General features: G+C 49.3%; 1 protein-coding gene across 1 annotated transcript in view; it reads right to left on the bottom strand.

Annotated features, from left to right (window-relative positions):
- Positions 1-3,539: 3,539 nt before the first annotated feature.
- The window catches only part of LOC135527675 (RNA-binding protein 10-like), an 80,679-nt gene continuing 69,699 nt past the window's right edge, over positions 3,540-14,519 (bottom strand). The window contains exons 16-22 of the mRNA XM_064956163.1: positions 14,350-14,441; positions 10,123-10,314; positions 9,801-10,004; positions 9,647-9,709; positions 7,925-8,113; positions 6,293-6,402; positions 3,540-6,162 (exon numbers count right to left, since the gene is read on the bottom strand). Coding sequence (XP_064812235.1) covers positions 6,072-6,162; positions 6,293-6,402; positions 7,925-8,113; positions 9,647-9,709; positions 9,801-10,004; positions 10,123-10,314; positions 14,350-14,441 — 941 coding nt within the window. The 3' untranslated portion in view covers positions 3,540-6,071. The remainder of the gene's footprint in view (positions 6,163-6,292; positions 6,403-7,924; positions 8,114-9,646; positions 9,710-9,800; positions 10,005-10,122; positions 10,315-14,349; positions 14,442-14,519) is intronic.

Genomic DNA, 14,519 nt, shown 5'->3' with positions numbered 1-14,519 from the left:
GTTAACGAACAGATCCCTGTCCTACCATCACATCCCACATTATGTTAACGAACAGATCCCTGTCCCACCATCACATCCCACATTATGTTAACTAACAGATCCCTGTCCCACCATCACATCCCACATTATGTTAACGAACAGATCCCTGTCCTACCATCACATCCCACATTATGTTAACGAACAGATCCCTGTCCCACCATCACATCCCACATTATGTTAACGAACAGATCCCTGTCCCACCATCACATTATGTTAACGAACAGATCCCTGTCCCACCATCACATCCCACATTATGTTAACGCACAGATCCCTGTCCTACCATCACATTATGTTAACGAACAGATCCCTGTCCCACCATCACATCCCACATTATGTTAACGAACAGATCCCCGTCCTACCATCACATCCCACATTATGTTAACGAACAGATCCCCGTCCCACATTATGTTAACGCACAGATCCCAGTCCCACCATCACATCCCACATTATGTTAATGAACAGATCCCTGTCCTACCATCACATCCCACATTATGTTAACGCACAGATCCCTGTCCTACCATCACATCCCACATTATGTTAACGAACAGATCCCCGCCCCACATTATGTTAACGCACAGATCCCTGTCCCACCATCACATCCCACATTATGTTAACGAACAGATCCCTGTCCCACCATCACATCCCACATTATGTTAACTAACAGATCCCCGTCCCACCATCACATCCCAAATTATGTTAACGAACAGATCCCTGTCCCACCATCACATCCCACATTATGTTAACGAACAGATCCCTGTCCCACCATCACATCCCACATTATGTTAACGAACAGATCCCTGTCCCACCATCACATCCCACATTATGTTAACGAACAGATCCCCGCCCCACATTATGTTAACGCACAGATCCCTGTCCCACCACATTATGTTAACGAACAGATCCCTGTCCTACCATCACATCCCACATTATGTTAACGCACAGATCCCTGTCCCATCACATTATGTTAACGCACAGATCCCTGTCCCACATTATGTTAACGCACAGATCCCAGTCCCACCATCACATCCCACATTATGTTAACGAACAGATCCCTGTCCCACCATCACATCCCACATTATGTTAACTAACAGATCCCCGTCCCACCATCACATCCCACATTATGTTAACGAACAGATCCCTGTCCTACCATCACATCCCACATTATGTTAACGAACAGATCCCTGTCCCACCATCACATCCCACATTATGTTAACTAACAGATCCCTGTCCCACCATCACATCCCACATTATGTTAACGAACAGATCCCTGTCCTACCATCACATCCCACATTATGTTAACGAAGAGATCCCTGTCCCACCATCACATCCCACATTATGTTAACGAACAGATCCCTGTCCCACCATCACATCCCACATTATGTTAACGAACAGATCCCTGTCCTACCATCACATCCCACATTATGTTAACGAACAGATCCCTCGTCAGACAGATCCCTGTCCTACCACCCCACATGTCAGACAGATCCCTGTCCTACCGCCCCACATGTCAGACAGATCCCTGTCCTACCACCCCACCCCACATGTCAGACAGATCCCTGTCCTACCGCCCCACATGTCAGACAGATCCCCGTCCTACCACCCCACCCCACATGTCAGACAGATCCCTGTCCTACCGCCCCACATGTCAGACAGATCCCCGTCCTACCATCACATTATGTTAACGAACAGATCCCTGTCCTACCACCCCACATGTCAGACAGATCCCCGTCCTACCATCACATTATGTTAACGAACAGATCCCTGTCCTACCACCCCACCCCACATGTCAGACAGATCCCTGTCCTACCACCCCACATGTCAGACAGATCCCTGTCCTACCACCCCACATGTCAGACAGATCCCTGTCCTACCACCCCACCCCACATGTCAGACAGATCCCTGTCCTACCACCCCACATGTCAGACAGATCCCTGTCCTACCGCCCCACATGTCAGACAGATCCCTGTCCTACCATCACATGTCAGACAGATCCCTGTCCTACCGCCCCACATGTCAGACAGATCCCTGTCCTACCGCCCCACATGTCAGACAGATCCCTGTCCTACCGCCCCACATGTCAGACAGATCCCTGTCCTACCGCCCCACGCCAGACAGATCCCTGTCCTACCGCCCCACATGCCAGACAGATCCCTGTCCTACTGCCCTACATGCCAGACAGATCCCTGCGTAGCAGTGCAGACGTGGTTTGTTGTCCTCATTTACTTTCTGTATTTTTCCGTGTGTAACTGTTTAGAACGGCTTTATCTTGGCCAGGTCGCAGTTGTAAATTAGAACTTGTTCTCAACTTGCCTACCTGGTGAAATAAATGAAATGTCAGTCAGGCACCATTTCAGACACTCAGTCGATGCCCCAAACTGCACCATATTCCATACATAGTGCCATAGGGATAAAGTAGTGCCCTATATATAGGGAATAGGGTGCTGGTCTAAAGTAGTGCACTATATTTAGGGAATAGGGTTCCGTAGGGCGCTGGTCTAAAGTAGTGCCCTATATATAGGGTTCTGTAGGGCTCTGGTCTAAAGTAGTGCCCTATATATAGGGTTCCGTAGGGCTCTGGTCTAAAGTAGTGCCCTATATATAGGGTTCCGGTCTAAAGTAGTGCCCTATATATAGGGTTCCATAGGGCTCTGGTCTAAAATAGTGCCCTATATATAGGGTTCCGTAGGGCTCTGGTCTAAAGTAGTGCCCTATATATAGGGTTCCATAGGGCTCTGGTCTGAAGTAGTGCCCTATATATAGGGTTCCGGTCTAAAGTAGTGCCCTATATATAGGGTTCCGGTCTAAAGTAGTGCCCTATATTTAGGGTTCCGTAGGGCTCTGGTCTAAAGTAGTGCCCTATATATAGGGTTCCGTAGGGCTCTGGTCTAAAGTAGTGCCCTATATATAGGGTTCCGTAGGGCTCTGGTCTAAAGTAGTGCCCTATATATAGGGTTCCGTAGGGCTCTGGTCTAAAGTAGTGCCCTATATATAGGGTTCTGTAGGGCTCTGGTCTGAAGTAGTGCCCTATATATAGGGTTCCGTAGGGCTCTGGTCTAAAGTAGTGCCCTATATATAGAGTTCTGTAGGGCTCTGGTCTGAAGTAGTGCCCTATATATAGGGCTCTGGTCTGAAGTAGTGCCCTATATATAGGGTTCCGGTCTAAAGTAGTGCCCTATATATAGGGTTCCGGTCTAAAGTAGTGCCCTATATATAGGGTTCCATAGGGCTCTGGTCTGAAGTAGTGCCCTATATATAGGGTTCCGGTCTAAAGTAGTGCCCTATATATAGGGTTCTGGTCTAAAGTAGTGCCCTATATATAGGGCTCTGGTCTAAAGTAGTGCCCTATATATAGGGCTCTGGTCTGAAGTAGTGCCCTATATATAGGGCTCTGGTCTGAAGTAGTGCCCTATATAGGGAAGAGGGTGGCATTTCAGACAGTCTTTTCTCTCTGTATGGCATCAAAGGCATCGTCACGGAAATTCATACTGAGACAGACTTGGTCATTTCTTCAAACAATCATCTTTATTTAATATTGATTAGTTATTCCAATAATGAGACTAGTCAACCCCACAGTATTGACTGTTGGGCCGAGCAGCTTCACCTTTACAGACATGAGACTAGTCAACCCCACAGTATTGACTGTTGGGCCGAGCAGCTTCACCTTTACAGACATGAGACTAGTCAACCCCACAGTATTGACTGTTGGGCCGAGCAGCTTCACCTTTACAGACATGAGACTAGTCAACCCCACAGTATTGACTGTTGGGCCGAGCAGCTTCACCTTTACAGACATGAGACTAGTCAACCCCACAGTATTGACTGTTGGGCCGAGCAGCTTCACCTTTACAGACATGAGACTAGTCAACCCCACAGTATTGACTGTTGGGCCGAGCAGCTTCACCTTTACAGACATGAGACTAGTCAACCCCACAGTATTGACTGTTGGGCCGAGCAGCTTCACCTTTACAGACATGAGACTAGTCAACCCCACAGTATTGACTGTTGGGCCGAGCAGCTTCACCTTTACAGACATGAGACTAGTCAACCCCACAGTATTGACTGTTGGGCCGAGCAGCTTCACCTTTACAGACATGAGACTAGTCAACCCCACAGTATTGACTGTTGGGCCGAGCAGCTTCACCTTTACAGACATGAGACTAGTCAACCCCACAGTATTGACTGTTGGGCCGAGCAGCTTCACCTTTACAGACATGAGACTAGTCAACCCCACAGTATTGACTGTTGGGCCGAGCAGCTTCACCTTTACAGACATGAGACTAGTCAACCCCACAGTATTGACTGTTGGGCCGAGCAGCTTCACCTTTACAGACATGAGACTAGTCAACCCCACAGTATTGACTGTTGGGCCGAGCAGCTTCACCTTTACAGACATGAGACTAGTCAACCCCACAGTATTGACTGTTGGGCCGAGCAGCTTCACCTTTACAGACATGAGACTAGTCAACCCCACAGTATTGACTGTTGGGCCGAGCAGCTTCACCTTTACAGACATGAGACTAGTCAACCCCACAGTATTGACTGTTGGGCCGAGCAGCTTCACCTTTACAGACATGAGACTAGTCAACCCCACAGTATTGACTGTTGGGCCGAGCAGCTTCACCTTTACAGACATGAGACTAGTCAACCCCACAGTATTGACTGTTGGGCCGAGCAGCTTCACCTTTACAGACATGCAGAGTTCTTCATATATAGCTGACACTAAGAATGCTTAGTCATGGCTGGTTCCACCCCTCCCATGCAGACCAAGGACCATCATAAGTCACCCTGGGTCCATCCTGTCGTTATCTGCACAGGGTTGTTGTCTTAACCTCACCCTGGGTCCATCCTGTCGTTATCTACACAGGGTTGTTGTCTTAACCTCACCCTGGCTTAGTTTCCCAGTTGCAAGGATGATTTAGAGACAATGAGGGATTGTTCTACTCCTAAGCTATCTCTAGTAAAACACACGATTCTCTCTGTAATGCAGTCTTTAACTCATTTCTCAGCTCAAGCCATCTCGGGTGACCATACGCCCAGGTAAGCTGCAGGGAACTGGAGTGGAGCCCATGAAAACACAGCCACTAGTACAGCAGAAATGTCTTCCTATTTGTTATTAATGGCTAACTATCAATATAAAACTGTCACATACATACTGTTTCCAATCAAACAAAAGGTGATGTGGGGACCAGTGGTTCCCAACCTTTGCTGTTCTGGGGACCACCACATCACGGGTAAATGCTCTTATTCAGGACGACCGTTCGCCAAGTTACAGACTTGTTTCCACATCAAATATCTTAATGTAACAGATTAAAGGCCTATTTCTATTGTAAAATTGCTTATGATATCATATTTGTTGAGAATCGTTTATGCCGGTGGTTATCAAAAATGTCCTTTCTCTATCGTCCGTGGCGTGCCGCTGTTGGTCAGCTCCATATTGATCTCCTATCGGCCTCCTCTGCAGCGATCAGATTTGAGTATCTGTCCGTAGATTTTCCCACTAATGGTTAGGATTCGGGTGCCTCCTGAGTGATGCAACGGTCTAAGGCGTCACGACAGACCTGGGTTCGATCCAAGGCTGTGTCGCAGGCCCATGAGGCGGCGGACAATTGGCCCAGTGTCGTCCGGGTTCGGCTGGCAGGGATGTTCTCGTCTCATCGTGCTCTAGCGACTCCTTGTGGCGGGCCGGGCGCAGTGCACGCTGACACGGTCGCCAGGTCTACGGTGTTTCTTCTGACACATTGGTGCGGCTGGCTTCCGGGTTAAGTGGGCATTGTGTCAAGAAGCAGTGCGGCTTGGCAGGGTCATGTTTCGGAGGACGCGTGGCTCTCAACCGTCGCCTGTCCAGAGTCCGCACGGGAGTTGCAGCGACGAAACGAACTCCCAGATGAATACCACGAAAAAGGGGTAAAAAGTGTTTATTAAAAAAATGTTAAAAAATAGATTAGGATTCGGGAAGGGGAAGCTGATCCAAGATCTGTACAGACCTAGGGGAAACTTCACCCTGGAGCGGGTTAACAGTCAGGGGCGAGAGGTCAGTCCACTTGCATGTTACGTAGCAGCAGGCCATTCTTCACCCCTCCCTGCAGCATCCTGGCACCTAGACTACTGCCAGCCGTACCATCACTACAGAGAGATGGAGTGAGAGAGAGGAAGTGAGAGGGAGAGAGGAAGTGAAGTGAGAGGGAGAGGTGGTGGGAGAGAACATGTGTTATGTGTGGAAGTTTGTGTGTCTGTGTGAGACAGCAGTGCTTACAGGGGGCTGTACTTCCTCTTCTTGGGGTCTGGTAGTTCGGTGGGGAGACCTTTCTCCCTCCTCTCCGCAGCTCCCCCCTCCTGCTGAGACGACCTCTGTTCCAGGTTTTGCTGAGGTTAGAGGTCAAAGAAATTGAATTGTAAATGTGTGACATGTCAGTTATTTTACTGTTTGTTGTCTCGTGCTGTCAACGGTGTGACTGCCTTCTAATGCCAACTCTACAGTCTAATATCTCTTAAATGTAAATGTTGTGGTGTGTATGAACCCCTGGTAGACTAGCTGTTGTCATGGTGTCAGCTAATGGGGATCCTAATGCAGAATAAAGACTACAGGGTTCGGAGTCAGAGCATGATCGGAAGACGACAGGGTCATGGTAGAGCAGGGCACTCCAACCCTGTTCCTGGAGAGAGACCCTCCTGTAGGTTTTAACTCCAACCCTGTTCCTGGAGAGATACCCTCCTGTAGGTTTTAACTCCAACCCTGTTCCTGGAGAGAGACCCTCCTGTAGGTTTTAACTCCAACCCTGTTCCTGGAGAGAGACCCTCCTGTAGGTTTTAACTCCAACCCTGTTCCTGGAGAGAGACCCTCCTGTAGGTTTTAACTCCAACCCTGTTCCTGGAGAGAGACCCTCCTGTAGGTTTTAACTCCAACCCTGTTCCTGGAGAGAGACCCTCCTGTAGGTTTTAAATCCAACCCTGTTCCTGGAGAGATCTACCACTGTCAGATTAGAGCCATGAAGGAGACTAGACATCTACCACCCACTACCACTATCAGATTAGTGCCATAATGGAGACGAGACATCTACCACCCCACTATAAGATTAGAGCCATAAAGGAGACTAGAAATCTACCACCCCACTATCAGATTAGAGCCATAAAGGAGACGAGACTTCTACCACTTTCAGATTAGAGCCATAAGGGAGACCAGACATCTTCCACTATCAGATTAGAGCCATAAAGGAGACGAGACATCTACCACTTTCAGATTAGAGCCATAAGGGAGACCAGACATCTTCCACTATCAGATTAGAGCCATAAAGGAGACTAGACATCTACCACCCCACTATCAGATTAGAGCCATAAAGGAGACGAGACATCTACCCCCCCACTACCACTATCAGATTAGAGCCATAAAGGAGACTAGACATCTACCACCCCACTAACACATTACAGCCATAAGGGAGACTAGACATCTTCCACTATCAGATTAGAGCCATAAAGGAGACTAGACATCTACCACCCCACGACCAGATTAGAGCCATAAAGGAGACTAGACATCTTCCACTATCAGATTAGAGCCATAAAGGAGACTAGACATCTACCACCCCACTACCACTATCAGATTAGAGCCATAAAGGAGACGAGACTTCTACCACCCCACTAACACATTAGAGCCATAAGGGAGACTAGACATCTTCCACTATCAGATTAGAGCCATAAAGGAGACTAGACATCTACCACCCCACGACCAGATTAGAGCCATAAAGGAGACTAGACATCTTCCACTATCAGATTAGAGCCATAAAGGAGACTAGACATCTACCACCCCACTACCACTATCAGATTACAGCCATAAAGGAGACATCTACCACCCAATACCACCTCACTACATGCATAGGTGTGTTATAAGCACCTTGTGTAGCTCTGAGAGCTGCTGGTGTCGTATGAGAGCCTCCTTGTTGGGGAACTGTCTCCTACACAGCAGACAGGCTAGCTTAGCCCAGTCTGTCATCCTCTCATCCTTCTCTCCTCCCTCCTCTACCTCACTGTCCGTCTCTCCATTGTAGGCCGGCACCAAACCCTGCACCTGAGGAGGGGAGCGCTACAGAGAGAGAGAGAGAAAAAACAGAGGTCAAGGGAAATGGCAGAGATAGAAAAAGAGGGGAAACAGTAGAATAGAGAGACAGAGATAGAGAGACACAGAGAGACAGAGAGACACATAGACAGAGAGAGAAACAGAGACAGAGAGAGAGACACATAGAGAGAGAGACACAGAGACAGACAGAGAGGGAGACAGAGAGAGACAGAGAGAGAGAGACAGAGAGACACAGACAGAGAGAGAAACAGAGAGCGACAGAGAGAGAGACAGAGAGAGACACATAGAGAGAGAGACACAGAGACAGCCAGAGAGAGAGACACAGAGACAGACAGAGAGAGAGAGAAACAGAGAGAGACACAGAGAGACAGAGAGAGAGAGACACAGAGAGAGACAGAGAGAGACAGAGAGACACAGAGAGACACAGAGAGACAGAGAGCTACAGAGAGAGAGACACAGAGACAGACAGAGAGAGAGAGAAACAGAGAGAGACACAGAGAGACAGAGAGACACATAGACAGAGAGAGAAACAGAGACAGAGAGAGAGACACATAGAGAGAGAGACACAGAGACAGACAGAGAGGGAGACAGAGAGAGACAGAGAGAGAGAGACAGAGAGACACAGACAGAGAGAGAAACAGAGAGCGACAGAGAGAGAGACAGAGAGAGACACATAGAGAGAGAGACACAGAGACAGCCAGAGAGAGAGACACAGAGACAGACAGAGAGAGAGAGAAACAGAGAGAGACACAGAGAGACAGAGAGAGAGAGACACAGAGAGAGACAGAGAGACAGAGAGACACAGAGAGACACAGAGAGACAGAGAGCTACAGAGAGAGAGACACAGAGACAGACAGAGAGAGAGAGAAACAGAGAGAGACACAGAGAGACAGAGAGAGAGAGACACAGAGACAGACAAGAGAGAGAAACAGAGAGAGACACAGAGAGACAGAGAGAGACACAGAGAGAGACAGAGAGAGACACAGAGAGACAGAGAGAGAGAGACAGAGAGACACATAGACAGAGAGAGAAACAGAGAGAGAGACACAGAGAGAGACACAGAGAGAGAGAAACAGAGATAGAGACAGAGAGAGAGACACAGAGACAGAGAGAGAGACAGAGAGTAACACAGAGAGAGAGACAGAGAGACACAGACAGAGAGAGAAACAGAGAGAGAGACAGAGACAGAGAGAGACACATAGACAGAGAGAGAGAGAGACAGACAGAGAGAGAAACAGAGAGAGAGACAGAGAGAGAGACACAGAGAGACAGAGAAAGAGAGAGACACAGAGACAGAGAGAGACACAGAGACAGAGAGAGAGACAGAGAGAGAGACAGAGAGAGAGACAGAGAGAGAGACAGAGAGAGAGACACATAGAGAGAGACACATAGAGAGAGACAGAGAGAGAGACAGAGAGAGAGAGAGAGAGAGACAGAGAGAGAGACAGAGAGAGAGACAGAGAGACAGAGAGAGAGACACATAGAGAGAGACACATAGAGAGAGACACAGAGACAGAGACAGAAAGAAGGGGGGTGTACCTCTCTGTGGTCTGTGTGTCTGAGCTGGTCCAGGATGATCTGAGCTCTTTCAGACAACGCCCCCTACAGGCCACAGACAAGAAGAGTCAGTGTGTGCGTGTGTGTGCGTGTGTGTGCGTGTGTGCGTGTGTGCGTGCGTGTGCGTGTGTGTTACCTTCTTCTCCAGGACAGCATATCCGGCGTCTGCGCTGGCGGACTCTCTGCGGTCGTCAAGGCGACCGAGTCCAGGAGCCCAGGTTTCACCAGGGGAAAGAACTATAGAGGCCACAGGGGTCACGGAGGAGGAAGAAGAGAGAGAGCGAACGTTCTCCTTCTGTCTGTTCAGACTCTTAGCCCAACGCTCCATGTTCTTCGCTATCTGAGAAAACACAACATAGCTTAGTGTTCACGCCTGCATATGTGTGAATGTGAGCTTATGGTGTGTGTGTGTACGGTGTGTGTATGGTGTGTGTACAGTGTGTTGTGGTGTGTGTTACCTGTTGTGCTGTCTTGTTTTTGGGCTTGTCTTTCTTCTCCTTGCCCCCGAGGGCAGCAGAGGGGGGGTTAGAGGGGGCGGTGTTATCACCGGGGGCAACAACAGTCTCAGTTGATTGGGCGGGAGCTGCAATATATGTCTGCTTCTCTCCGTCCCAGTACATATACTGCTGAGTGACCCTGTTATAGTAGTACTGGAGACAGAGAGGGGGAGAGAGGGAGGGGGAGGTGAGGTGAGGAGGGGGTGGGGGAGGTGAGGAGGGGGGTGGGGGAGGTGAGGAGGGGGGTGGGAGAGGTGAGGAGGGGGGTGGAAGAGGGTCATAGTAGAGTCCAGTTAGAGGGTCGTAGTAGAGTCCAGATAGAGGGTCGTAGTAGAGTCCAGATAGAGGGTCGTAGTAGAGTCAAGTTCGAGGGTTGTAGCAGATTCCAGATAGAGGGTCGTACTAGAGTGTGTGTTACCTGTGAATTAGGGTCATAGTAGAGTCCAGTTAGAGGGTCGTAGCAGAGTCCAGTTAGAGGGTCGTAGCAGAGTCCAAATAGAGGGTCGTAGCAGAGTCCAAATAGAGGGTCGTAGTAGAGTCCAGATAGAGGGTCATAGTAGAGTCCAGATAGAGGGTCGTAGTAGAGTCCAGTTAGAGGGTCGTAGTAGAGTTTGTTACCTGTGAATTGGGGTCGTAGTAGAGTCCAGATAGAGGGTCGTAGTAGAGTCCAGTTAGAGGGTCGTAGCAGAGTCCAAATAGAGGGTCGTAGCAGAGTCCAGATAGAGGGTCGTAGTAGAGTGTGTGTTACCTGTGAATTGGGGTCGTAGTAGAGTCCAGTTAGAGGGTCATAGTAGAGTCCAGTTAGAGGGTCGTAGTAGAGTCCAGTTAGAGGGTCGTAGTAGAGTCCAGTTAGAGGGTCGTAGTAGAGTCAAGATAGAGGGTTGTAGTAGAGTGTGTGTTACCTGTGAATTGGGGTCGTAGTCGAGTCCAATTAGAGGGCTGTGGTAGAGTCCAGATAGAGGGTCGTAGTAGAGTCCAGATAGAGGGTCGTGGTAGAGTCCAGATAGAGGGTCGTAGCAGAGTCCAGTTAGATGGTCGTAGCAGAGTCCAGATAGAGGGTCGTAGTAGAGTCCAGATAGAGGGTCGTAGTAGAGTCCAGATAGAGGGTCGTAGCAGAGTCCAGTTAGAGGGTCGTAGTAGCGTCCAGATAGAGGGTCGTAGTAGAGTCCAAATAGAGGGTCGTAGCAGAGTGTGTGTTACCTGTGAATTGGGGTCGTAGTAGAGTCCAGATAGAGGGTCGTAGTAGCATCCAGATAGAGGGTCGTAGTAGAGTCCAGATAGAGGGTCGTAGCAGAGTCCAGTTAGAGGGTCGTAGTAGCGTCCAGATAGAGGGTCGTAGCAGAGTCCAGATAGAGGGTCGTAGCAGAGTCCAGTTAGAGGGTCGTAGTAGCGTCCAGATAGAGGGTCGTAGTAGAGTCCAAATAGAGGGTCGTAGCAGAGTCCAGTTAGCGGGTCGTAGTAGAGTCCAGTTAGAGGGTCGTAGTAGAGTGTGTGTTACCTGTGAATTGGGGACGTAGTAGAGTCCAGTTAGAGGGTCGTAGTAGAGTCCAGTTAGAGGGTCGTAGTAGAGTGTGTGGTACCTGTGAATTGGGGGCGTAGTAGAGTCCAGTTAGAGGGTCGTAGTAGAGTCCAGATAGAGGGTCGTAGTAGAGTCCAGATAGAGGATCGTAGTAGAGTCCAGTTAGAGGGTCGTAGTAGAGTCCATTTAGAGGGTCGTAGTAGAGTCCAGCGAGAGGGTCGCAGTAGAGTCCAGTTAGAGGGTCGTAGTAGAGTGTGTGTTACCTGTGAATTGGGGTCGTAGCAGAGTCCAGTTAGCGGGTCGTAGTAGAGTCCAGATAGAGGGTCGTAGTAGAGTGTGTGTTACCTGTGAATTGGGGTCGTAGCAGAGTCCAGTTAGCGGGTCGTAGTAGAGTCCAGTTAGAGGGTCGTAGTAGAGTCCAGATAGAGGGTCGTAGTAGAGTCCAGATAGAGGATCGTAGTAGAGTCCAGTTAGAGGGTCGTAGTAGAGTCCATTTAGAGGGTCATAGTAGAGTCCAGATAGAGGGTCGTAGTAGAGTCCAGATAGAGGGTCGTAGTAGAGTCCAGCGAGAGGGTCGCAGCAGAGTCCAGATAGAGGGTCGCAGTAGAGTCAAGTTCGAGGGTCGTAGCAGAGTCCAGATAGAGGGTCGTAGCAGAGTCCAGTTAGAGGGTCGTAGTAGAGTGTGTGTTACCTGTGAATTGGGGGCATAGTAGAGTCCAGATAGAGGGTCGTAGTAGAGTCCAGTTAGAGGGTCGTAGCAGAGTCCAGTTAGAGGGTCGTAGTAGAGTCCAGTTAGAGGGTCGTAGTAGAGTCCAGTTAGAGGGTCGTAGTAGAGTCCAGATAGAGGGTCATAGTAGAGTCCAGATAGAGGGTCGTATTAGAGTGTGTGTTACCTGTGAATTGGGGTCGTAGCAGAGTCCAGTTAGAGGGTCATAGTAGAGTCCAGTTAGAGGGTCATAGTAGAGTCCAGTTAGAGGGTCATAGTAGAGTCCAGTTAGAGGGTCGTAGTAGAGTCCAGTTAGAGGGTCATAGTAGAGTCCAGTTAGAGGGTCGTAGTAGAGTCCAGTTAGAGGGTCGTAGTAGAGTCCATTTAGAGGGTCGTAGTAGAGTCCAGTTAGAGGGTCGTAGTAGAGTCCAGATAGAGGGTCGTAGTAGAGTCCAGATAGAGGGTCGTAGCAGAGTCCAGTTAGAGGGTCGTAGTAGAGTCCAGTTAGAGGGTCGTAGTAGAGTCCATTTAGAGGGTCGTAGTAGAGTCCAGATAGAGGGTCGTAGTAGAGTCCAGATAGAGGGTCGTAGTAGAGTCCAGCGAGAGGGTCGCAGTAGAGTCCAGATAGAGGGTCGCAGTAGAGTCAAGTTCGAGGGTCATAGTAGAGTCCAGATAGAGGGTCGTAGCAGAGTCCAGTTAGAGGGTCGTAGTAGAGTGTGTGTTACCTGTGAATTGGGGGCATAGTAGAGTCCAGATAGAGGGTCGTAGCAGAGTCCAGTTAGAGGGTCGTAGCAGAGTCCAGTTAGAGGGTCGTAGTAGAGTCCAGTTAGAGGGTCGTAGTAGAGTCCATTTAGAGGGTCGTAGTAGAGTCCAGATAGAGGGTCGTAGTAGAGTCCAGATAGAGGGTCGTAGTAGAGTCCAGCGAGAGGGTCGTAGTAGAGTCCAGCTAGAGGGTCGTAGTAGAGTCCATTTAGAGGGTCGTAGCAGAGTCCAGATAGAGGGTCGTAGCAGAGTCCAGTTAGAGGGTCGTAGTAGAGTCCAGATAGAGGGTCGTAGTAGAGTCCAGTTAGAGGGTCGTAGTAGAGTCCAGTTAGAGGGTCGTAGTAGAGTCCAGTTAGAGGGTCATAGTAGAGTCCAGTTAGAGGGTCGTAGTAGAGTCCAGATAGAGGGTCGTAGTAGAGTCAGATAGAGGGTCGTAGTAGAGTCAGATAGAGGGTCGTAGTAGAGTCCAGTTAGAGGGTCGTAGTAGAGTCCAGTTAGAGGGTCGTAGTAGAGTCCATTTAGAGGGTCGTAGTAGAGTCCAGATAGAGGGTCATAGTAGAGTCCAGCGAGAGGGTCGCAGCAGAGTCCAGATAGAGGGTCGCAGCAGAGTCCAGATAGAGGGTCGTAGCAGAGTCCAGTTAGAGGGTCGTAGTAGAGTCCAGATAGAGGGTCGTAGTAGAGTCCAGTTAGAGGGTCGTAGTAGAGTCCAGATAGAGGGTCGTAGTAGAGTCCAGCGAGAGGGTCGCAGCAGAGTCCAGATAGAGGGTCGCAGCAGAGTCCAGATAGAGGGTCGTAGCAGAGTCCAGTTAGAGGGTCGTAGTAGAGTCCAGATAGAGGGTCGTAGTAGAGTCCAGTTAGAGGGTCGTAGTAGAGTGTGTGTTACCTGTGAATTGGGGTCGTAGTAGAGTCCAGTTAGAGGGTCGTAGTAGAGTCCAGTTAGAGGGTCGTAGCAGAGTCCAGTTAGAGGGTCGCAGCAGAGTCCAGTTAGAGGGTCGTAGTAGAGTCCAGTTCGAGGGTCGTAGTAGAGTGTGTGTTACCTGTGAATTGGGGTCGTAGTAGAGTCCAGTTAGAGGGTCGTAGTAGAGTGTGTGTTACCTGTGAATTGGGGTCGTAGTAGAGTCCAGTTAGAGGGTCGTAGTAGAGTCCAGTTAGAGGGTCGTAGTAGAGTCCAGTTAGAGGGTCGTAGTAGAGTGTGTGTTACCTGTGAATTGGGGTCGTAGTAGAGTCCAGTTAGAGGGTCGTAGTAGAGTCCAGAACTCTCCTCATACTGGTAGGTGGACATGTCCGGGACCGCTACACACATCAGAATGTCAAACACAATCTTCCTCTCTAAGGCTACGTTTACATCGGCAGCCAATGACCATCTGATTT

Source organism: Oncorhynchus masou, chromosome 33 (genome assembly GCF_036934945.1).
Source record: "Oncorhynchus masou masou isolate Uvic2021 chromosome 33, UVic_Omas_1.1, whole genome shotgun sequence".
Lineage (NCBI taxonomy): Eukaryota > Metazoa > Chordata > Actinopteri > Salmoniformes > Salmonidae > Oncorhynchus > Oncorhynchus masou.
Note: the sequence above shows the minus strand (reverse complement) of the source record. Positions and strands in the feature narration are given on the sequence as shown.